General features: G+C 50.3%; 1 protein-coding gene and 1 pseudogene across 1 annotated transcript in view; one reads left to right on the top strand and one right to left on the bottom strand.

The window, feature by feature from the left end:
- The window catches only part of CSMD2 (CUB and Sushi multiple domains 2), a 575,319-nt gene that overhangs the window by 291,212 nt on the left and 259,051 nt on the right, over positions 1–25,056 (bottom strand). The window contains exon 6 of the mRNA XM_064493786.1: positions 9,020–9,132. Coding sequence (XP_064349856.1) covers positions 9,020–9,132 — 113 coding nt within the window. The remainder of the gene's footprint in view (positions 1–9,019; positions 9,133–25,056) is intronic.
- On the top strand, positions 591–3,234 carry LOC116156959 (60 kDa heat shock protein, mitochondrial-like; annotated as a pseudogene).

The following is a 25,056-nucleotide window of genomic DNA, read 5'->3' as shown; positions in this document are numbered from 1 at the left end:
GGAACTCCCTGTGCTCTTCCTCTTTTGCGTCCTGCTACTCACGACAGGATGGGGTTTGTAAAGGTGACGGGAAGAACTGGATGAGAAGAGACCTGAAAAGCAGCAGGGGGTCCTTAACCCACACACAAACCTTGGGACCGTTTGCCCCTCTGAGCTGGGTCTGCGGGGCTGTGTCACTAGCGTTGTCTGTGGGCCCTACCTGTTAGCTGGGGAAACGCAGGGGCCGCAGCTCTGTGAACAAGGGCTCCTTACACCAACAACACAATCTCTCAAAGACAGACGTCGAGGCCCAGCTGGCCCGGGCCCAGGCTCTGGGGAGGTGGCGCCTACAGCTGGCCCACTTTGTCACCAGAACTGATGAATGGGTTTAAGAAAGCATTCCAGCTCAGGGAGGGTATGCACTTGTTAAGATCCACACCGCCAGGGGTGTTAGCACCCAGAAACCACCTCCACCACCTCTGCGGTCACAGTTGGGGGCAATCCCAGGGACTGCAGTCGTGTCCTGAATCATACCCAGCTGATTTGTCTCTTTAACAGTCTGACCAAGTGCGTGATGAGTGACCCTGGGAAGTCAGCCTTGAAATGAGCTCATGGAAGAAGTAGCTGGCCCGACCAGGGCAGACCTGGGCGCGAAGGTCAGAGAACAAAGGTATTTTTCCCTCTTGGTCTCCATGGTGCACCACTGGCAGACCTAATCACGAAGGAAGGGCAAAACACCAAGGGCCTGGAGAATTCCTGGGTGTACTTGTTCTTGTTTGTACATTCATTCGTGGAGCGCCCACTAGTGTAGCACCTGTAATATGACACCGAAGCACTGGTCTCTATAAAGGATTCTGTAAGTTGGGATGCAGTGGAGATAAAATGGAAGGGGTGGGGGCTGGCTCCTTGGTCCTGGCTACACTTGAAAGCACACCCTTGATGCACATATGCACACTGCATATCCACGCAGACATGCAATCCATGTCTACAAGCAGCACGCACACCCACAAGAATACATTTGTGCCCCTGTGTATGCGTGGCTACAAACACTCACTTACAAATATAACTCACACTTAAACATGCATTTGTACTGTTTGTGAACAAAGTCAGGACTCCCAAGAGAAGAGTGCTGGCTTTAACTGGTTGATGGAAATCTTCATAGGTGCTTTCATCTCCTCTGAATGATAATGAGTATCGGAGACTGCCAGGCTGCTCCATTCATCCTTTATATTCTGGTTAATTACAAGACATTTCCCCACTGTTGTAAAGGTTAGCGGGACACATGGTACACATTTAGCTAGAATCTGGCACTACAAATGCCTCTCTAGTCAGCAGCATCAGTTATCGGGCTACGCTAGTGGGAGACAAGGATCTGTTAGTGGAAGAGACAGGAGAGGGAAACCTAACCTGTCTCCATGCCTCTGGGAATCAAGAAGTGGATGGAGCCTACAGCTTCTCATCCCAGAGGATTCAGACTTCCTTCCGAAACAGTGAGCCCCTGCGCTCAGTTTGATCACTCACCTTTCCCCACGACTTGGCTGTTTTGCTGGCTGGACCAGCCTTCCTCTCTCCTGACACCTGCATCTACACGAAATCCAGTTCATTCAACCTTCGCAAATTTCTCCAATGTATTTCCTTCTTTCAATGTTCTAAGCCACTCCTGCCCTAAACTCATCCTTTTTTGCTTGGTTTTGCTTTACCAATTTACCCTCTCCGGCTCACCTTAAAAAATGTTGCAGATGGTGATCTTTTAAAAACCGAAATCTGATCTCTGCTTTGCAAACTTGGGTGTGCGTCCTGCACCCTGCCCCTCCCTTGTCACTGAGAGCCTGCCTGGCCGCCTGGCCACCAGCCCTGCAGAAATGCTTTCATGACTCACAGTCCTTTGCTAGATAAAGCCAGTGTCTAGCCTGCTGGCTCCTCATCTCACTGAGATTTATGCCAAAGATGTAAAATTCCGTGCGGATACCTAAGACCTAATGCCTTAAGATATAAACTTTCCAGCAGATGTGGAAGCCCTTACTATGGAAAAGAACAGTGGGAAGGGCAGTGATTACAGAACAGAGCTGGGGATCCTTCAAAGTAACAAAAGATGAGGTATCCGTTGCCAGGTCAACTGACTTAAATGATAAATATGAAATTATCACACCAGACTTGATCAGGATGCTGCCAACACACAAATGAAGAGGCTGGGGTGGCACCACCACTGGCATGCTTGATTGCCATGGGAGGATTCAAGAAGATCAGCAAAGGTGTTAATCCGGTGGAAATCAGGAAAGGTGTCATGTTGCATGTTGATGCTGTAATGGCAGAACTAAGGAAGCAGCCTAAACCTGTGATCGACCCTGAAGAGATTGCTCAATTTGCCACGATTTCTACAAAGAGAGACAGAGAAACCAGCAACATTGTTTTTGATATAATCACAAAGGTTCAATACAGGGCTTACAATACAGAGCAAGAAAATATTGAATGATGATTTGGAAACTGAAGGCACAAAAGCTGACTGAGATTACACCTCTCCCTTCTTGAATTACACAACAGAAGCTTAGAAGTGGGAATTTTAGGACACTGTTGGTTTCCAGCATCCAGTCCTTTGTACCCACTCTTGAAATTGCCAATGCCCAGTGAAAGTCTTTGGTTATAATTGCTGAAAATGCTCTCAGTACACTCATTTGGAAATAGGATGAAAGTTGGCTTTTGGGTTATAGCAATCCAAGCTCCAGGTTTTGGTGTCATGGAAAGAACACAGCGAAGTCACTGCTACTGATGGTTCAGGATTTGGAAAAGGGAGCTGAACCCTCGATCTTGAAGGTGTTTTGTTTTATGACCTAGGAAAAGTTGGAGAGGTTATTGTGACTGATGGTGATGCCACATTCTTGCAAGAAAAAGGTGACAATATTCAAATTGAGAAACGCATTTAAGAAATCACCGAGCAGTTAGAATGTTATTATTAGTGACCACAAAAAAGAAAAACTAAACAAACATCTGGCAAAACTTCAGACGGAGTAACTGTGCTGAAGCTTGCTGGGACAAGTGATGTGGAAGAGAATGAAAAGAAATAGACACAGACACTCTGAACACTACAAGAGCTGCTGTTGAAAAAGGCATCACCTGTGTGCTTTACTTTGGTGCACCCCAGGCTTGGGTTCACTGCTCCAGCTAAATGAAGAGCAAAAAATTGGTGCAGAAATAATTAAAAGAACACTCAGAGTTCTGGCAAGGACCATTGCTCAGAAAACAGGTATTGAAGGATAATGGACAGTGGAGAAATTTTTGCCAATTCCTCAGAAGCTAGTTATGCACCATACTGGGTGATTTTTAAAAATATGGTGGGAAAAGAAATCATCAACCCAACTCAGGTTGTAAGTAGGGTTCTGCTGAAAGGTGCTGGTACAGCTGTGGGTTAACCACAGCCAAACTCGTGCCACTGGAATTCCTAAAGTAGAGAAGGACCTTGGCATGCCGGATGGGAGGCAGTGTTGGGGGTGACACATTCTAATTCCTAGAATAGTGCTTTGCTGTTATTAATGGACTGTGCAGCCGTCTTCACAAACGACTTCCCAGAAGTCAGCTGGATATGAAAACGAATATATGTATATAGATGTGTAACTAGGACATTATGCTGCACGCCAGAAATTGACACATTGTAACTGATTATACTTCAATTAAAAAAAAAAAGTCAGCTGGAGAAAACGACAGGAAGAAGGATGTCCAAGGGAATCACTCTGGCCATCGGTTATTGGTTTCAGTGGCCTTTGCAATGCTGTTCTTCCTCCCTGGAACATCCTTTCTCCTCTTCTCTGCTTGGCTACCTCTTGCTGGTCAAGGTCTCACTCTGAGGTCACCTCCACTCTGTGGCCACCTCTGCTTCTCAGGGAGAAGTCATCACCCTCTCAAGGCTTCCTTGGGACCTCTGCTGAAACCCCCATCACACTGCCACACCATGGCTTGTTCTAGCCATCCGCCCCCTGAGCTCCAATGTCTGCATCCTGTGACTGACACAGAGCCGGGCGCATGGGAGGTTCCTGGCAACAGCTTGCTGACTGAGTGGCTGAATGAGCGACGGTTAGAGGGTATGTGCTTCGCATTCATTTCTGGCAAAAGGAACGGGTGATCCTAGAAGCCTGGTGAGGTGAGGGGTGCCGCGCCCTGTGCTCATGCTCACTTTTCAGCTCACACTCACTCTTGGCTGAACTCAGAAGCTTAGCTTTGTGGGTACCTGGCCCTGGGCTCCTGAGATTTGTGCTGAGGCCCCCAGAGGCCCAAACCTGGAAATGAAGCTGGTAGGGGTCTGGAGGCTCAGTGGGCCAACAAAAATAGGACAAAAGAGTCAGAGCCTGGACCACAGGATGCTTGAGGCACTTCTGCCCTGGCCCAAGACTGTGGATCAGTCACAAACAAGAATGCAGTATGTTCACGTGCAGAACAGAAGCTTCAGCTTGTTACTATAAAAAGCCTTAAGCATCCCACTAAAAACAAATTGTTCTCAAATGGAAAAGTTTATTTGGCAGACATCTGAGACTCAGCACAGGACTTCTAGAAAGCAGAGGGGTCAATGGCTTTCGTGATGGAATGTCTTCCCTCTCCTGGTCACCAGCATTGACTTGACAAGAGAGGCAGTGAGGGGGACAGCAGGGCCAGGCTAGGAGCTGGCTGAAGGGAGGGACTGGCGCTAGAGGATGATCATCAGGTCAGAGTGGCAGCAAAGGGGACCAGCTCGCTCTCATTGCACAGGGGTTTCCCATGTAACAGGGAGTCGAGGTGACTGATGGGGTATGAGGCTTCAAGTTTCCATTTCCTGAGTGCCAGCCACATGCCAGGATCTCCTCTACTTTCCAATAGCCCTGTGGGGTTAATATGATTCCTTCTGTAGACGAGAGGGCGGCGGTAGTGAGGGGTGCCGGCCTCCCTGCCAGAGAAGCCCCTCACCCTCTGTGATCATCGACCACTGGGGGTATTTAAGAAAGGCTCCTCTCACTGTCATTCCTTGTAGGATTAAAAAACAAACAAACAAAAGCAGGAAAGCAATGAACACTCTGAGAGGGCTCCTTGTCCAGAACCAGAGCAGGCTGTAGTCTGCCGACCTGTGCTCTAAGCTACGCAGATATTTGTGTTTCCTTAGACTTGGCACTTGCATGTCTTCTTGCCTTCACTCTGTCTGGAGTGCTGCTTCTTATAGTCTGTCTGGCATCTTGTTGAGACCCACACTGAAGTCACTGACCCTTTTTCTGGCTTTCCTTCAGTGCCTCCAGCAAAACTAGGTCCCCCTTTATCTCTAGTCCTGGAACCATTCATCAGGCCTCAGCTACAGCTCTCCTCCTGCGGCAGAGAGGTTGTAGATTCACACCTCTTCCTCCCTTTAAGCTGTCCTCCTTGAGAGCAGAGGCCAGCCTAGCCGTGTTCATCTTTCTGTGCTGTCACATGGTATTGTCCCACGGAATATGCTTGTCAAATGAAATGCAATTGCCCATCTTCCAACAGCCAGCTCAGGGCAGAGCAAGACTAGAACTCAGATCCTTTGATACTGCGTGGTATTAGTTTAAATTGTGTCTGGCCATGAACAGCCCTAAATTCTGATTGGACTGAGACAAGAATGAAATGGGTTGTGTTGTAGGTTATTTGTTTGTTTCTCTGGACAAAACACCCATCAATACGATTAGGAGTTGATAATTATTGGCTCGAAAGTGCCACACATCCTTTGAGACTCTAATGTCGCAAAGCTGAGCACGGGTGACACTGATCCAGTGTTGATGACCCCTCAGGTCCACTCTTCAAACGTCTCTGCCCTGCTCTGTCCCCCCAGAGCCTGACCTCCGTGGATGGCTAGAGAACAAGGGAGCCCGGGTCAGCCTCCCAGGGCACAGAGCAGGCCAGAGCAGGGCCTCTGTTCCCTTGTTCCTGGTCTCCCGTGGGGTTGGCAGATAGGGAGGCATAGCAGATGTGAGGGAGAGGGAAGAGTAAGATCTGGTTACTGATTCCCCGGCCCCCTCCTCCTGCACTGTGGGTTCTTTCAATCCCACCCTAAAACCTTCTCCAGTTAGAGACATGCGGTACGCTCCTGTCTCCTGCTCGAACCTCTCTCTGCTACACTTTTGGACTGAATTTGCAAGCAGCAAGACTTAGATGGGTCTCTAGTGGTTCCAAAGTCTTCATTCCTTTGGAGCAAAGATTTTCAATAGGGGGTGGTTTTGTATTCAAGGGACCTTTGGCAAAGTTTGTAGACTTTTTGGTTGTCATGACTGCATTTGTGGGGGGTGTGACTGGCATCTAGCATCAAGCATCCAGCAGGTAGAGGCCAGGGATGCAGCTAAACATCCTGCAATGCACAGGACAGCCCCCCTCCCCAGGCAGAGAGTCATCCAGGCCACAATGTCAATGGTGGGGAGGTTACCAATTGAGTTTCCAAATGATTACTGTAGACCCTTGCAGTGTGTACCCTCAGTCTGGAAAACATGGAAAAAGAAAGTTCCCAGGGGAGAATCATGTGTTAACACAACCAGCACACAGCTCAGTCTACTAGCATCCCAGATCTGTATGAACACCACTAGGGTTCAAAGCCTGGCTCCAACATTCTACCCATGAGACCTTGAGCCAGCTTTGCCTCTCTGCAGCTCCCATTCCTCACCTGTAAAACTGGGCTCATATGGTTCAACCTGCTTCATACGGTTGCTGTTAGGACTGAATGAAGTAATAAATGTCCAGCTCTCGAAACCCACAGGGCCCTCCTTAAAACTGGGCACACACGAATGTGCAATTCCTGCTCTGGGCTGTGTTGAAGGAGACCGAGAGAGGATAAGAAAGTTCATAACTAACACAGGTTTTCAGACTGTGGGCTGGTCCCTGCTACAGACTTGTGGAATTGACCGAGAGGTTGCAACTAACATTAAAAACTGGAAAAGAAATTTTCCAGGTGCATCACACTTCATAAGGGTAAATACCACTGTGTGACATTTTCCTCTTTCTTCTACAGATATGGATGTGTGTACTGGGTTGTGATGGAAAGTATTTTTCCACGGTGGGGTGAGATTAACAAAATAAAGTTTAAAAGATACCAATCAAATAGGAAAACTTAGGCACCCAGAGCACCATATGAGAAGGCCCTGTGACACTGTAGAAAAATTCACATGGCCTGTGGATGAATTCCAGCTTCACCACTTATAGGCTGTGTGATCTGTGTGTGTTGGGGAAGTTACACAACATCTCTGAGCCTCAGCTTCCATAACTGAAATAGGGGGAATTAAAAACACATTTGCCACTGCGCTGCGGGGAGGATCAGATGGGGAACTTGTGGACAGCACCTCGTACAGGGCTGGCACACAGGAGGTGTGCAATGCATGTGTGCCCCGACCTTCCAGAGACCACTGGCTCTGGCTCTCACTGCCTGCTGTCTGGCAGCAAACCTTAACTTGTGACCACGACAAACGGGCCTTTAAGAGCCTGAAATACTAGAAACATTCAGTACCTATTTAATCAGATGAAATGATAACACGTATCTCTGCTTTTCCATTTTGGAAAATACGACAGAAAGATCCAGACAGGTGCTTCAGGCCCAATGTCAGAGGAAGAAAAATGTCTCCAGGAAAGTTTTTGGAGCGAGGCTTTGTGAAATTCATCAGACCGGGTGGGTTCCCTGTTTATTTTTTACATTTTTTCAAGGGTGCCCTGCTTACCTAAGGCCAAGGCAATGAGGCTACTCATAAAAGATTCAGATTTTTAAAGTAATGCTTCTGCTTCCAGTGCTGCTTTTATCCCAGTTTCCCTCCTGAAAGCCTGGCCCTGGGGGCCTCGCGGTGGAGGCCCCCGCCCTGCCTGTGTCACCTCCAGGGCGGGCTGTGTGCTGCGCTGCCCCAGTCTGAGCCTTGGAGCCTCCGAGGTGGGGCTCGGAGGGACCAGCTGCCAAGATCTCCTCCGCTGGGAGCCAGTGCCCCACCCCGCCCCACGCACACCTTTGGCGGTGAGGCAGTGATCAGAGTTCACTCTTCTGTCTGGCCTGAGTCCTGCGCACGCCGGTTTACCCCACTCTGTCACTCACAACACAGCCCCCTCCTCTTTTTACTCCCCAGGGCCTCATACAGGGCCGTCTACTTAATAGGCAGGCAATACAAGTTCACCGTCGAATCAATTAGAACCAACCTCAGTTTGTAACTGGTGTTAGTTAAAGGCTTAATGAGCAAGTTATGAAGCCGACCCTTGGTGTTTATAAATTTTGTGCCCTTTGAACAAACTCAAGGTTGAAAAGGAGTTTTGTTGCCTACCCCCACCTATCCGTTGGATTTAGGGGTCTCCTGCAGTCCTGAGGAGCTCCCTCCTCCATGGGTAACCATGCCTGTTTATGGGCAGCTTTTTGGGGTTAGGCAATTTTTCATGATCGGAGCAGAAATCTGCTTATATGCAGTTTCCACCTGCCATTCTCGGTCTGATCTCTTGCCACCAGACAGCTCTTCACAGATTCGAGCATCTAAGCTGGAGAGCTCCCTAAAGCTGGTCTGCCTGTGTCTGTCGCACATCCGTGTTCTGCATGAAATGAATCAGAGTTGAAATGTGGGCACTCTCCCACTTTCTACCAGGGTGGGCTAAACTTGGGTGGTTAAGAAGGAGGATTCTGGGTTCAAAAGGCAGGAGTTCAGATGGCCTTGAGAAACTGGCTCAATTTCTCTGGGCCTCAGCTTCCTTGTCTGTCAAATGGGGATGGTGACAGTACTTACTTCACAGGGTAATGATGACGATTAAATGAGACAATGCTGACCGAGTGCCCAGCACAGCGCTCTCGGAAGACACTCAGTATAAACTATTACGATAAGCCTGGCCTGAAGAGGCTCAGCTGGGGACACCCCATTCTACACAGTTCGAGAAGTGTCACTCCCTGGGGCAACAGACCACAGTGGCAGATGTGCAGAACTCGGGGTCGGCAAATAAGAGCAGGACAGCAGACGCAGGTACTCTCTGAAGCCACACAGGACCCAATGTGGAGACTGGTTGGGCCCCGGGGGTCATCTCTGCCCTCCCCCGCAAGGAGGCACAGGAGCTGGGCCCTGCCTACCTTGATACTGGGCGCTGAAGCCACGCTGCCGGTGGTTGCCATCTGACGTGAAATGCAGCCGCAGCCAGTTCTTGCTGCTGATGACAGGGGCCGGGAGGCTGGCTCCAGTGAACCTGTGGGGGCAGGAAGCGAGCAGGGTCAGGGACTGCAGCTGGTGGGGACTGGGGCACCCCCAGGGGGCCCCCCACTGCCCAGGCTTGGCAGGAGGAATGGCTGTGCTGCACCAGCTGTGTCTGGTAGCCTGGGGCCTGAGCGGGCTTGAGCCTCCTCCCGGGGCTCTTCCCACCACTGGCTTTCTCTGAGATGCTGAGAGGAGGGGGCGGACCTTTGGGCCCAGAGTGGAGGCCCATCCCCCTCCAGCTGATGTCTAGCACCCCCCCCCCACCAAGGAGAGAAGTCCAGCCCTCCCAGCGGAGGCCCACCCACCCCCAGGGATGTCCACATACCCGCCCCCAGCGGAGATCCAGGCGTCCCCTCAAAAGACCAGTCCCCAGCTCTCCAGCAGAGGCTCAGCCCCCACTTCTGGGCAGAGGCTCTGCTACCCCAGGGCAAGCTCCCCAGGGCCTCCAAGGAATCAGGAGAAAGGGCTTGGGCAGTTGCTATGGGCAGTGCAGCCCTTCACAGCTGTGAGAGCCCGTTTGGTCTCCTCTGGTCCCTGACCCTGTACCTGCTGCCTCCCCAGGAGGCCTCTCTGTCCCTGCTGGGCTCTCCTTGCCTCCCTTAGATTAGCCTCCTCTGGGTTCCAGCCAGCCCGGTGCAGTGGGTGGGGCACAGGACATCCCCCACTGTCGCCAATCACTGCCCCGGCCTCCTGACCAGATGCTGTCCCAAGCCAGCTTTCAGATCAATCAGATCGCTCCTCCTAGAGCTGCTCAGAGCTCAAGAACCTTCTGTGGCTCCCCAGTGCCCACACAAGACTGGCCTTCCAAACTTTCCACCCTGTCCCTTGCCTGAACAGGCCTCTGCTCAGCACTGGCCCCTCTGCCACACTTGGGCTAAGCCCCAAAGCCCCTGCTTGCTCTGCTCCTTCCCCTGCACCCCAGGAGCCCCTCCACCTCCTCTCTTCTACCCCACAGCCCCCAGCTCGATGACAGCCAGTGTCTTCCTGCTCCTCCTCCCTGCGTCTGAATCAGGTACAAAACCTCCTGATGTCTCCCTTTGACACCGTCACTCCTCACTCCTCTGCTCGCACCCTGCCTGGACATCTTACTTCCATCGAAGCATTCCAAGCTTTCTCCTTTTCTATGCCTGCGCTTTTCTGCCTGGAATACACCCATGCGTAGCCCTCTCTCCTGCACCAGCCATGTCACTGGAGATGCCTTCGGGACACCCTCAAATACCACATCCCCAGGAGGGTCTTTCCTACTCTCCTCAGCCCTGAAGCCCCACAGATGTGGGTTCAGATCCAGGCTCTACCACATATGACCAGTGTGACCTGGGACCACTTACTTGATCTTTCTGAAGAAGAGAATGATAACCCCAACCTGGAGAGTTTGTGGGAGTAAATGTGAGGCCTCACGAGCAAAGAACCTAGTATTTGATATGTATTAGTTCAATAAATATTATTTTCCTTTCCCCTCTGTGATACCACAGTGTGTTATTCAGATTGTAATGTATTTATCCAGGTGTGCGTCTCCCTAGGATAAAGGCCTCAGAGAGGGTGGTAGTGCAGCCTGGTGGTGGGGGCACTCGGGCTCTAGAGGGATCGGCTGTGTTATCTCATGAAAATTACCTAAGCTCTCTGTGAGTTTATCTGTAAAATGAGGATAATGACAACCTCTCCCTCAAAGGGTTGCGAGGATTGAATGAGATAATACACCAAAAAGACGTTGGCTCGGTCTCTGGCCTGTGGCAAGCTCTTGGTAAGTGGCAGCTGCTATTCTATCCTTCATCATTTTTATTCTTCATCTTTGTACCAAGCATCTAACAACACTGCTTGATACGAAGCGGGTGTGTCAGGATTCCAGCAGAAAACAGGCGGCACAGATATTTGAGAACAATTCCAGTTGAACGAGTGGACTCTTTACCACCAGAGATGGGGCAGTATCCCGAGGCTGCTAACACAGGGGCTGGTGACTATTCAGAGGCTTGGAGAGGAAATGGTTATCCTTGAAGGAAAGGACTACAAAGAAAGGGCCACCATGAAGGACCCAGATCTGTAGTCATTTGGGATTACAGCCAGGGTGAGCAAAGAATGAAAACCAGCTACTCATTCTCCTCCCTCCCCTCTTCCAACCTACTGCTGATGCTTCTATTGATCTAGTCTGATTGGAAGCCAGAGGGCAAGGGAGTGTACTGACGCAGTCTCACAGTAAGTACTCCTAACCCAGGAACAGGATGGAGAAGGGTAGGGGGATGATCTGGAGGTGCAAACGGAAGAGATTCAGCCTGGTGGGTCTCCATAAATGTGTATCAGACCAAGGAATGATCCAAGGAGCTTCACATCCTGCAAATTTGAGTTTTTACTATAATGAAAATGCTGACACATACCAAACTCCAGGAATATCCACCCATATTGCTAGGGTAAGAGCTATTACAGAAACCAATTACTGTATTTCACCAGATCCCATTTAAAATAGTTTATTACAGACTGAGTCACTTAAGTTTTCTAAGGAGCAACAAACAGTACTGTGGGTTTTCTTTCCCCCAGGCCAAATTCAATTCTATCTCAGTGACAAAGCTTGGAGGCTATTTACATAAGGGCAGTAGAAATAGGGAGAAATTCCCAGAATAATTCAGAACCAAAAGCTGTTTATTGCAAAATAGAATGAGGGGAGGGTGCTGGGATCCCAAGAGCGGGAAGAGAGTAATGATCCAGGCTGTAACTGGAAGTCAGTTAGTCAGTGAGGTTTCTCCAGCCCTGGGATCTGCTCTAACCCCCACCTGCACTTGTACAGGCTGGGGGAGCGAAGGGTCACTGCCCGCCTCCCATTGCTCCCACACCTTCCCCCGCTCCTAGGAATCCTGTGAATGGTTCATTCCCAAGGCTTAGACTCTCATGGCTCTGTGCTGCCCATGCTTCTTCACTGCCCTCCTCCTGCTTCCTTGGACATAAGTCAGAAATTCGAGAGTTTGTCTTGGCATCTATCAGGGAATTAGAGGCTTCCGTGTGGAATCATCCCATCAAACCCTGCCACTGCGATGGTGTCATGCCTTGCTCAAAACTCTCCAGTGAGGAGGACAAATTCTTGATACACACAACAACGTGAATGACAATCAGAGCATGCTGCTGAGTGATGAAACAGTGTGTACTGTATGATTCCGTGTATGTGAAACTCTGGAGAAGACTAACCTACAGTGAGAGAAAGCACAGCAGTGCTGGCAGCGCCGGGCTAAGGGGTACAGGTGGGGCTGCCTGGGAAGGAGTACAGGGGAGCCAGCTGGGGTGATGGAAGTGCTCTGCACCTTGAATGAGATGCTGGTTATACGGCATGAACACATTTGTCAAAGCCCCAAGAACAGTACATTTTAAATGGGTCATTTTATTTCATGCGAATTGTATCCTAATAGAGTTAATTCAAAACAAACCTTCAATGGCTTCAATCCTTAGAGTAAAAGACCTTATCAGGGCCGATAGGCCTTAGAAAAGCCAGTGTGTCTTCACCTCTCCTGTCTCCTCCTCTACTTATTCTGTATGCTTCAGTCACATGGGTCTCCAGACTGTTCAAAACTGGCCAGGCCCGCTCCTGCCCCAGGGCCTTTGCACTTGACGGTCCCTCTGCCAGCTGGCTGGCTCTTCTCCCAGATCTCCATCTGGCTCACCCTCTCACTGCCTCAAAGCCTTTGATCAAATGTCACCTTCCTGGTCTTACTCTTGCCTGCCTACCCTCTTAGAGCACATCACCCCCCACCCCCCAAACACAGACACACACACCCCATTCTCCGGTTAAAAGAAGACTTTACATGAACCTGAACACACAGTGCTTTTTTGTTTTTCTCTGCCTTTGCCCTTGCTGCTCTTTATGCCATGGCGCCACCTGGCTGCACAGAGAGGGTAAGAAACTTGTACAAGGCCACACAGCTATTAAGTGGTAGAAATGGGATTCAAACCCAAACCATTCCATTTAGAACCTATGTACTCAGGGTAGGAAGGCAGTGGGACAGTTTAGGCTGAATCCCATTCTGTTCCTTTTCTTTCCCTCCCTCCTCCCCCCAGGATCCTCTTTAATTTTGCTCCCTGTTAGAATCATAATTAAAGGAGAGAAACACAAAGAGAGATTCTCCCCTTCAAACCTTTCTGTCCACATTAACTTCATTACGTGGGGCCTAGGCAATTCCAAGTTCGCCCAGGAAATTGCTACTGCAGTACAACATAAAATGTATTTAAGCAATTACGCTCATTTTTTTTCTTTTTGGTAAATTGACTTCTGTTAAATGGGGCTTCATTAATGGAATCTGGCTTGGGGAGAATTGAAAAAAAAAATCACTCCTTTAAATGCATGTAGTTGATTATGGAAAAAGTAGTCTTGAGTTCCTCTGCAGAAAGCTCTAAGCTCTGCTTTCGGTAATAGGAGAGCTCAGAGCAGATTGTGCGGAAAGCATTCCTTCTTAAGAAGCTTCTCATATAGTTGGGGTGCTGAGAGACGCCCCCGCAAGATGACAACAGTGACTCTGCAAAGAAATGCTGTCTAATTTTAAACTGAGAGGGAGGAACACTGGGAGATCTTGGTTTGAATCTCAGCATTCCCTAAAATGGGCATCCTCGGGGGAATGTTCATTCATTCACTCACGAAGCACATCTTGTGTACAAGCACTGTGACTGCCAGTGGGTACCACTCCCACTGTGCTTCCCCAGACATGGGAAGTTCCTGCAAAGCCTATCATCTACAAGGTATAGCTTCTACGTCTCCTCTGTGCAATCTCCACTCCTCAGTCAATAGCCTCTGGCTTCTGTGTTTCCAGTGCACCTTCTGTGGGCTTGATCTATTAACCAAGCTACGTGCACAGCCTAGATCTGATTCAGGCTTGAAGAATCTTCCAGGGCTAAGCATAAATCACCCCTCCACCCATAGGCTGCCCGGGGGAGAATATGACATATAGGAGATGCTTGCCACCCCACTCCCAAACCCTCTACCCTTCCCTCCTGCCATCTGCTCTTCTCCCCAGGGGATGGGGAGGATGCTGTGCTGCAACTAGGGAAACCCTTCTGGAAATGTCTTGGTGGCGGTGGCAAAGGGTACCCAGGCCCTTGTTGGAGGCTGACTCCTGTTCCCCCTCCCAAGCTCCCTCTCATCCCTGAAGTGAGACTTCATTGACTCAGCCCTGACATCCAGTCTCAACACAAATGATTTCCATATCAGTTTTTCTTTAGTCAAATGTCTAGGACTCTTGCTACGTTGAGAAAAACCCTTTGTCCAAGACAAACCCATGATGTTATATATTTTCCAGGAAGTGGGTGAAGGCCTGGCATCAATGCAAGTTTCCTTTGGCTGTAGGCTGCTAGTCCCCAGCCTCTAGACTTATCTCTGGAAAGAGGCCCCTTGGCTTCCCAAGGCTCTGGTTCCCAGCAGTGCCTGCTCACCCGGGGTGTTGAGGCAGTTCTGAGAGGCCTGAGGCATCCTATAAAGATTCAACAAGGTCCTACTGCATAGCACAGGGAACTCCATTCAATAGCTTGTAATAATCTATAATTAAAATGAATTTGTGTGTGTCTGTGTGTGTGTATATATATAACTGTATCACTATGCTGTACACCAGAAACTAACACAACATTGTTAATCAACAAAACGACAATAAAAAAAAAAAGATTCAACTCCTGGCTGCCTAACTGTATGTTTTAGGGGTTGTTTACTGTGCTCTGAGCAAACCAAAGCTTCCCTGCAGTGTTCCTGCTCCTCAGTGTTCTCTCTCCCCATGACCTGCCCCCTCCTCCCAGTCACCCAACCCAGATATCATCCTTCATTCCTTCCCTCCTTCACTCCCATGGCCAACTGTGATCAAGTCTTCTCCACCCCATGACCGCATCACCCCTCACCTGCACTAGAGAGACAGGCTTCTGATCTGCCCTCTGCCCTATCCGTTTTCCAGACTCTGTGAAGGTGTCGGGGAAGCATTTGCTCAAGTTGCTGCTTTGCTGGAAACCCAGCAGCAAAGGTCCACTGGCTCCAGGATCAAGACTAAGCCTTTTATTGTCTTCCCTCTCCAGCGATACCCACTTTGAGCTCCAGGTACTTTCATGTTTCCAGCCTTTGCATATGCTATTCCCTCTACCTGGAATGCCCTTCCCTGCTACCCCACCTGACTACCTGGGAAAACATCACTGATCCCATAAACCTAATCCCATGCCTCTTTTTTTCCACCTTTCCCTCTCCCTGCCCCTAGGGGAGGAGCAGTTCCCTCCACCACTGTGGTGTTCCCTATGCACCATGGACACGCCCCACCTTTGCACTGAGCCTGACAAATTGCAATCATCTTTTGACTCAATAACCATCTCCCTGACTTGAAGGCAAACCCCATAAGCACAGGGACAGAATTTTGTTTGGCTCAATGTGTCCAGCCACATAGCACAGTGCCTGGCACACAGAACAGATCAGTTCCAGAGAACAGGGGTTGGCAAACGACAGCTTGCTGTCTGCTTTTGTCAGTAAAGTCTTGCTGGGGTCACAGCCACGCTCCTTCATTTACATAGTGTCTGCTTTCGTGCTACAAAGGCAGAGCTGAGTGGTTGTGACAGGAACTATCACCTGCAAAGCCAAAAATATTTATCTCGCCCTTTACAGAGTTGACTGACGCCGACCATAGAAGCCTTGTAGATGATGCAGATGGTAAAAAAAAAAAACAACACAACTTCTAAGTAGGGATTAGTAAAAGAATACATACACAGCTTAAACATTTCACTGTAATGTAACAGTACTTAAAGGTACATTTGTCTGCCAGTCCATTCATGCATGAGTCAGGTCTTTCCCTTGACCATGGTTTCTTTTCTGTATTGTCTATCTTACATAAATGACACTCGTAATGCATGGCTCACCAGTTCCAATTTTGCCACCGCTCATCCAGTCAACAAATATTTGCGGAGCACCCGTGATGGGCCAGGCATTGTGCTAGGCACTGAGGATGCAGCTGTGGACGAGACAGACCTGGTCCCTGCCCCCCGCTGGACCTGGCTCAGTGGGGGGCCGTTCTCTCACTCACTCGCACCTAATATTTAGGAAGCAATTCTTTTTAGAGATTCTCCTTCATGGAATCAGGCCAAAGCATTCAATTTAGTTTCCACAGATGCAACTATACTTCCTTTCACACTCATATTTCATCAGTTTATGTGATGTTTAATTTAAATCCCATAATTACAATAACAAGTATGACTGGCACCGAGAGAGTTGGCAGCCAACCCATCTGATTCTCAGAAAGTGCAGGGCTCAGCTGGCGGGGGCCCCGAAGTGCATGGGCGCTGAGGGTCGGGGTGGGAGACAGCCCGCAGGCAGCCAGGTGCTCCGAGTGCCACTGGGCATCGGAAAGGAAGGTCTATCAAAGCTGGGAGTACCAGCCACTCCAGGGCGCTGCTTGGGTAGAGATGGTGAAAGTACTTTTATTACACATGTAATGAATGAATGAAGGGGAAAATGAATGCACAAACCAGCAAAGGGCAGTCTCTTGCTTTCAAGAGCAGGGCATCTCTTCTAATGAGCTCCCTTTGCTGTCAGGAGTGGGAACCTGCTGGTTTTAACATCTTATTTGAGAATTTCAAGGGCCTTCTGCTGCCCAGCTACATATGAATCCCAGCTCCTTCATCCTTGACAAATGGTCAGCCAAGATCTGTTCTGAATGTTTCCAAAGATCAAGAATTCACCTGCTGGCCACACTTTCCCTGTCCACGTTGACCACCCCTACCCTTTTTCTAGCTACTTCCTGTTCATCCATCAGTGTTATCTCATGGCCACTGGCTCCAGGAAGGCTGGTGGGCTTCTCCCTGGTACCTCATCCTCTCTTGCAAAGAGTCCTAGCACTTTCTCCACCACAGTGTTTGTCTCATTAAGCATCCTTCAGGGGTCTGCTTCCCCATCAAACTGAGCTCCCTGAAGACAGGAGTGGTTTCTTCCTTGTTCAGTTCTTTCTCCAGTACCTTGTGAGTGCTGGATAGAGGAGAAGGGCTCAGAAAATACTGTTCATGGGAAGAAGGAACGTTTGAGTAAATGAACGAATGAATGGGGTCCTGCTGGAGGAAGTGGAGGGCATGTGTGGGGAAAGCAGAGGAAAAGACAGGTAAGCTGGGAAGCCTGAGGACAGCAGGGAGGAGCTTGGAAGCCACGCTGGGGTTCATCTTGATCTCCCATGAAGACAGGCTGCCCCACCCCCTTGGTCCCTCAGCCCTCGGTCCCCATTTTCTTGGCAGCTGCTGGTCCCTTTTTGGGAAACTCTTCTCATGATGACGTATCCCCAGAGCAGTAACAGTGGAGTCTGGTAATCAACATGGGTAAATGTTCCTTCTTCCCCAGAAGCAACTCAATAAACTCAACAAATTGTTAGGGCTCCTCCCTGCTCAGCTAATTGTGAGCTCCAGGGAACCCACACAACCTACATCAGGTAAATGCTTTTCCTCCAGATGCACTGCTCCCTGGAGGGTGAGTGCCTGAGCCTGGGAGTGCTGAGGGACAGGGCTCCTGGCTGTGCCTGCTGTTGGGATGAGAGTGTCATCATGATGTCCTGGGTCTGTGCATTGGGGGGCACACTGAGAAGGTCTGGGGAGTGGCTTGGGGTGTCAGTTCCTTCCATCCCCTGCTCAGTGGGCAGGGCTGCTGGGTGAGGCGTTTCCTGACTCTGTGGAGAGGCAGTGCCCATGATGCTACAGTGAACAGAATGGGGTTGGGTCTGGAGATGGGAACTGGTGCTGGGGGCCAAGCTCTGGGCCAGGGGGCTTGTGGTGGGTCCCCAACAACCTTTCAGAGGATGCCCAACTCTCTCCTTTTCTGTCTCCAGGTCTAAGTCAGGTGGTTGTACCCTTTTCTGAGTGTTAGATGGCTCTGAAGATCAGTCTCCTCCCTCAACTCATGGTTCCTGAAAGGGGCAGCCACGTGACCCTAGGCCACAGCTGATTGGATTGGGGTGGCCACGTAACCCAAGCTGAGCCAATCAGCTGATGGGACTGTGCACTCATGTTGTCCAGGAGAAGGCCTGGCTCTCCCGGGGGAGATCTGGGAAAAGGGTGTCCCAGCATCATCTCTTCCACCTCTGCTGCTGCCCCCAACCATCACTCTTATAAGATGTCCTGCACCTCATGCATTCGTCCTCCTCTGGGTCCTGTTCCAGTCAGACTGGGACAGAATCTAAGAGCAGTCCAGGCCCTCACCAGCTGCTGGGCCCTCAGCTGGCTGTTCCTTGCCCTCAGCCTGAGTCTCTGTTGTTACAGATTAGACCTGAGATGCAACCTAGAGAACTGATGGTCTCCATGCCCGAAGATATTAAAGCCTACCCCATCAGGCTTGGTCCAGTATTAGGGTGCAGGTCTTAGAAGCCTGGTGACCAAGGCTCACTCATGCTCTACCTAGACCCTCTCCCCTTCCTGGCTCCAGTCTCTGCCTAGATGGAGACACACCTGTCTAGTTCATCACCTGTCTTGTTCCCCTACACAGAAGCAATAGGTTTAAGAAGGTCAAGGGTTAAAGGCCCGGTCTGTGGAAACAGACAGCCCTGTATTTGAACCTGGGCTCCACTATTAACTAGCTGTGAAATGTGGGCATGTGCTTTAAGTTCTCTGAGCCTCAGTTTCTTCATCTGTGAAATGGGATTCCTGTACTCTTGCACATAATGTGTCCAGGACTCTGCCTGACACACAGTAGGTGTCTCTATAGATGTAAACAATCTTACTCCCATGTTTAGGTTTGAGAAGGGAGGAAATGGGATCTTATCAATGCCTTGAGCCCTACCCTCCAGAGCACAAAGGGATTAAGCAGACCCAAGAACAGCCTGGCCTCATTTCCCTGGGGACGTAAAGATGTCTGCATCCACTCTGGTGACAGGACAGTGCAGGGGCGAAGGGGCAGGGCACTCTGGGGTACCCAGCATAGCAGATGCTCCTGGCGGCCACCTTCCCTCTCTCCCTTGGGCAGCTCCAGCCTGGCCTCCATGAGCTCCGGCTTACTCAGCCGTGGCCAGCTTCTGCCTGTCACCACAAACCTGACTCAGAAAAGGGACCTGCCTCTATTCCAGGGAGGGTGGCAGTGTATGCCTTGCAGAGTCCTCTGGGGATTACATTTGGATAATACTTCTCGAGAGGAAATGTTTGCAGATGGCTTATTGAGAAGCCTCCCACGCCAGCCTTTGCCTGCCACTCGACTGCCATTCTGAGTTGGAGCCTCCTCAACACTCTCTCTCCTCCTCCAGGAGGCAGCTGGCCAGCCCTGCCTGGCAGCTGGGCAGCTCTGAAGCCCTGGCTGAGGGAGTGAGCCTCCCAGGAGGCTGGAGAATGGATGGGCTCAAACGTCTCGGGGATCAGGGACACGAGGTCAGGCAGGAAGCCGTCCTAAAGTCAGATGCAGCTGGATTCTGGTCCTGCCTCCAAATCCATTGGCTACGTGACCTCGGGGAGGTTGCTTTACCCCCCTGAGCCCTTCTTTTCCCAGTGTGCATCTCAGTGCAACTGTGATGATTCAAGGTGATGCAGTGGTGCTCACAAACTCCTGCTGGGGGGAGGGCATAGCTCAAGTGGTAAAGCGCATGCTTTGCATGCACGAGGTCCTGGGTTCAATTCCCAGTACCTCCATGAAAATCAAGAACCCTAATTTACCCCCCCACCCAAGCCCCAGTACCTCCGTGAAAACAAATAAATAAATAAACTCCTGCTAAGACTTCAAGACACAGCAGCCACAATTCTTGGTCATGTCCTATCTCGGTACAGCAAGGGAGACTCATGGGCAAAGGGACTAACGTTTACTGAATACAGAGCAGTGTTGGGTAGAGATTAAGCAGGTGGGTCCTGGACGGCACCTGCCTGGGTTCAAGTCTTCACTCTACACTTCCCAGCTGTCTAACTCTGGCCAAGTAATTGACCTACTTTGGGCCTCAGCTTCCCCATCTATTTAATAAGGCTAACAACTGCACCCACCTCTTAGAACTCTAGGAGGTTTACGTGAGATAATGGGTTTCGGAGCTCTCCGTACAAGGCTTGGCACACAGCGAGTTCTCAAAAAGCATTGGCTGTTATTGAGGGCCACGATGTCCTAGTGTCCGTACATACAGTGTGAACCACACACCGGAGACCCAGCCATTACTCTGCTGGAGCAAACACAAGTAGAGCGGAGAGGAAGGAGATAGGAAGGAGATGGGAAGTAAGAATTGAAAAACAGGGGAGGGGAGTTCCTGCCTTCTTATATCATTCACCCCCATCATGTCTAAGTTAATGGTTTACACTTGTGGTTTCAAGTGGCAGAAATCCAGATCAAATCCAGGTGAAGAAGAAATTATTGGCTGCTGTAGCCAAACCGTAGCTGGCCCCAGGGATGACTGGACCCGGGGACTCAGATGCCACTCAGATGCCCTCCCTCTGTGTCCTGTCTGTGCTGTGCTCTGCCTGCAGGCTCCACCCTCTCTCTGCAGACGGCAGCTGCTCAAGGTTGGAACTATGGCCACCCCTTCTAGCTCCCTGAGTCACCTTTTCATCTTCACCTCCAGGGAGAAGACAGAGATCTCTTCCCTTGGTCCCAGTTAGAAAGAGCTCACTGGAAGCCTCCAACTAGTCTAGCTGGAGGGTGCACCCACTCCTGGGGCCAAGGGCATGGGCCCTGCTGGAACCCACTACTGATCTGGGGGGCAGTCTTCCCCAAGAGGGGATGTGCTTGAAAGAAGGGAGGGGTGCCAGCAGACAAAACAAAAGATGCCCACTGTGGTTGAAAGAGGCAGGGGCATGGTCAGAAAGATCTGGGGCCACTCCTCCTACTCTGTGGTGTAAGGGAGTGGCTTTGTCAAGGCCCGTGAGGGGTCTCCACAGCTCGCTGTGGTGGTGATCTCCTGAGCTGGTCTTGTTCTAGAACTGGTCCTCTCTCCCGTTGCTGCATCCCGCCAAAGGTAAATGGGCATGCCTAGCCCCACCCCGTGCTGACCCGATCCTTGTGCCTGATCACCTGTCCCATTTCCTGTCCATCTGGTCACTAGTCCACTGGGCTGGGTGCTGACCCTCACTCGGCTTCGGCCAGCCTCCACCCTTAGGAGTGGACCCAGGCTCCACGTGTACCCCCAGATGCCAGTGTGGTTCAGTGGGCCACCCAGGTCAGTCTACCTGCTGGACTCAGGGCTTGTTATGAACTGGGGATAACTTTGCCAGATGCGTCTGGAATCAGAATCAATGCAGATAAGAAAAGTCTCCCCTGAATCCCTTAAGTGTTGAGATTTAGATCCCTTATCCCAACCCTTTCTCCTCCTGTAATACTTGGCCTTGTTCCTTCCTAGCCTCCTCTTCTCCTTGGCCCCAGCCAAGGGAGTTCCTAGACCACCAGTGGAGGCTAAACACATTGACTTAGGAGTCAAGCCAGCCTGAGTTTGAGGCCTGGCTGTCACTTACTGCTATGAAATGAGAACAGAGTTTCAAAGACAGTACAGAAATGTCCTGTATATCCCTCCCCCAGCTTCCCCTAATATGAGCATCTTACATAACCACACTGCATGTATCAAAACTAAGAAATCAACGTTAGCACAGTGCTATTAATTTAATGCAAGATATTATTCACATTTCCGCAGTTTTTCCACTAATGCCCCCCACCCCGGTTTTTGTTCCAGGGTCCAGTCCAACATTTCTCATTTGCCCTGGACAAGTTAATCTCTCTGGAGATGATATACCTAAAGCATTATCATTTTTTGTTCAAATACCAGGGTCACATCTGATGGAGTTACAGCTCTTGGCATGCGGTCAGTGCTGAAGAGCCTTGATCTAGCTTCTTAGGACCCTGCCTTCCCCGCCAGTCTGGTTTCCAGGAAACTGCAGATTCTTCTCTCTACCACCATCTCTCTTCCTGAGACATTCATTCCCTCAGTGGCCATCAAGGCAGCAGCCACACTGCTCCAGCAACTCACAGCTATTACCGAGGTGTGTGTGTGTGTGTGTGCGTGCATGCATGTGTGTACATGAATGGTGAATGAGGGAGTGAATGAACTGAGAGAGTGAATTAGTGACTTAATGAGTCTATGAGTAAGAGAAGAAGCGTGTAAAATTGAGTAAGATCGCACTCCCTGTTCCCTCGACTAATCCAATATGCGGCGGCATCCATTTCTCATCTTTATTAACCCAAGTAGGGGTTAAGAATAGCACAGGAAGAGTTACAGACCCCCAGTTGGATGAGAAAGATACTGTGTTCACTTCCTATTGCTGTTTTCACAAATGACGGCACATTTGGTGGCTTGAATCAACAAGGTTTATTTAAGCAAGATATATTATCTTACAATGCCGGAGGTCAGAAGTCCAAACTGGGTATCACTGCACCAAAGTCAAGGTGTCTACTGAGCTACGCTCCCTCCAGAGGCTTGAGGAGTGAACAGTTGGTCTGCTCTTCCCAGCTTTCAGTGGCTACCTTCCTTTCTCAGCTTGTGGTCTCTTTTTGCATCTTCAGAGCCAACTGCGTAGCATCTTCAAATCTCTGATTCTGACCCTCCGCATCTGAAATCACGCCTCCATCTCTAAGTCTGACACTCCTGCCTTCCTCTAATGAGGACCCAGGTGATTACATCAGGTCTGCCCAGGATAATCCAGGATAATCTTCTCATCTCCAAAACCTTAACGTAATCATATCTGGGAAGCTCCTTTTGCCATGTAAGGTTACATATCCATGGGCTTCGGGGCTCAGGAGGTGGACATCTTCGTGGAGCCATCATTCTACCTGCCGTAGAATCCTTGCTCAGAGGGTGAGTGCAGCCGCTGATTCCCGCCCTCCAGGAGGAGGGGCAGCAGTGGGTTGGGGAAGCATCACAGCATTGATCACACGCCTCCGCCAGCCCTTTGCTCTTCCTGTTGTTGTGGTTGTGGCCTGGGATTTTTAAAAGCTCCTCAAATTTGACACTTGCCCCCAGATTTGAGAAACACTGTGACGAAAGATATGCCGGGCCACGTTCCTTCCATGTGGTGTTATCACTGCCGAGCACAGGCTCTTACAACCTCCGAGGTGGGAGCTCCGCCCAGCCCGCCTAGACAGTGTTTTGCAAATCCACCCATGGACTGTGACCCTAGAGGAGGTCATACGATCAGTCTGTGGGCTGTGTTTTAAATACAGAAGATAAAGTAGAAGAGATTATAACGGAATAGAAAAGAGGGTATCACTTGCATAGTAAGTACAGTTTTGTAAAACGTCTGCTTCTGAAAAGTCTCCGTGCTAGACACCTTATCTTGATAATGGAGATACAAATAGCACCCCCGACCCTGTCCCCAACACAGGGTTGTTATGAGGGTTAAATGCGCTGATGTATAAATATTATTATGAAGTTGGCACACACATGAACGGGTCGTGGTATAAAATACATTTCTCATTGTAGACTGCAATGAAAAAGTTTGCAGATGCCAAACTCACATCTCTAGCCTGGGGTTGGCAGGCTTACAACCCCTAGCCCACCACCTGTGTTTGTGAAGTTTTATCGGGGCACAGCTACTCACTGGTTTCTGTGTTGTCTCTGGCTACTTTTGAGCTACAATGGCAGAGCTGAGGACGTGCAACAGAAAATGTGTGGTCTGCGAAGCCTGCAACATTTACTACCTGGCTCTCTGGAGCAGTGCCCCTGCCTAGAGGTCATCTCATGACACAAAGGACGTTAGACGCTTCTTGGCAAGCCATGTGGCCCTGTCCTGCTGCCGCTGCCTGGCAGGCACACTGGCCCCTGCAGACCCCTCGAGGCTGTGTGACTGCCCAGCCCTTGGGCCTCCAGAAGCTCTCCTTTGGATTGATGCCCGCACTTGCTTTACTCACCCACCTCCACGGCTGTTCACAGTGGAAGGTTAGAAACATGGTACACCGGTCAGGAAGCCAGCAGGAGACAGATGGCCACTCAAATTAGAATAACTTGAGGAGTGTTTAATAAAGAGGCTATTTACAAAGGGAAGGACAAGGTATAAGAAAGCCACAAGGGACAGCAGACTCCTCAGAGGCTAGTAAAAGCAGAGCTCTTCCCGCCCTCGGCAGGAGGGGACAAGGAGAGGCAGCGGTTCCTGAATGTGGGAGGAGAGTGTCATTTAGAGAGGACTCCTTAAAAGGAGCCGGGACCTTCAGTCTGGGGATAGAGAGCCAGCTCCAGGCGAGCCCGCGGGGAGGGAGGCAGAGGATGAATGCCTTGACCTCACCTCCCGCCCTCCCTGATGTCCTGTTGGGGTCCCCGTTGGCCAAACTGAAACGGAAGCCTGAGGGCACAGGACCCATTCATGTGGTCCATACCCATCAGCTTCCCAGGGCTGAGAGCAGGGTGGCGAAGGGCAGGAAGGGGGTCTGGAGGAGCGAACTTCAGACACCAGCACACAGCATCGATTTAGAAAGTCAGGTATATTCACTCCTTTGCAGCTCCCCCAGACAAAGAAGCCCCCCACTTCACCCCTCCAAGTCAGCAGTGTGGCCTAGACACCAGAGGACTGCCATAGCTTTTATCCTACTGTCTTCTCGCCCTACATCTGCTGTGTTCCAGATGGCTCTTGTGGGGTTAAGCTTCCTGGATCCCATCCTCCTGAAAGGAGTGGAAGGCTGTGAACAGAAGCACAGATGAGCTGCTGGGTTTTTCGTGAGTCTGAGCTGAAGCTGATTAACTTATAGGGGCGGTAGGCCAGTTCTCCCTACAACCCATCCGTCTGTCTCAGGAAGCAGCTCTGTCTCACTCATCTTGGCAGCCCAGCTCAAGTCCAACAAACAGATGAGTCAACCTCTGGCCCCTCAAGAGAAAAAACCAGAGCGAAAAAAAGCTACCTAGGCAGAAAAAAAGCATCCCCAGTACAGACTCTGTTACCACTGGCCAGACCTCTCAGCCCCACCACCAGCCCAGACCTCCTGGGCCGGCGTCTGCTCTCTCACAGGCCTCCAAATCCAGCCACAAAACTGCAGCATGTCACCTGGCGGGCCCTTCCTGGCCAGTGGCACACTGAT

This window comes from Camelus dromedarius, chromosome 14 (genome assembly GCF_036321535.1).
Source record: "Camelus dromedarius isolate mCamDro1 chromosome 14, mCamDro1.pat, whole genome shotgun sequence".
In the NCBI taxonomy this organism is placed as follows: Eukaryota; Metazoa; Chordata; class Mammalia; order Artiodactyla; family Camelidae; genus Camelus; species Camelus dromedarius.
The sequence above is the reverse complement of the archived record's forward strand: the minus strand, read 5'-3'. Positions and strand labels throughout refer to the sequence as shown.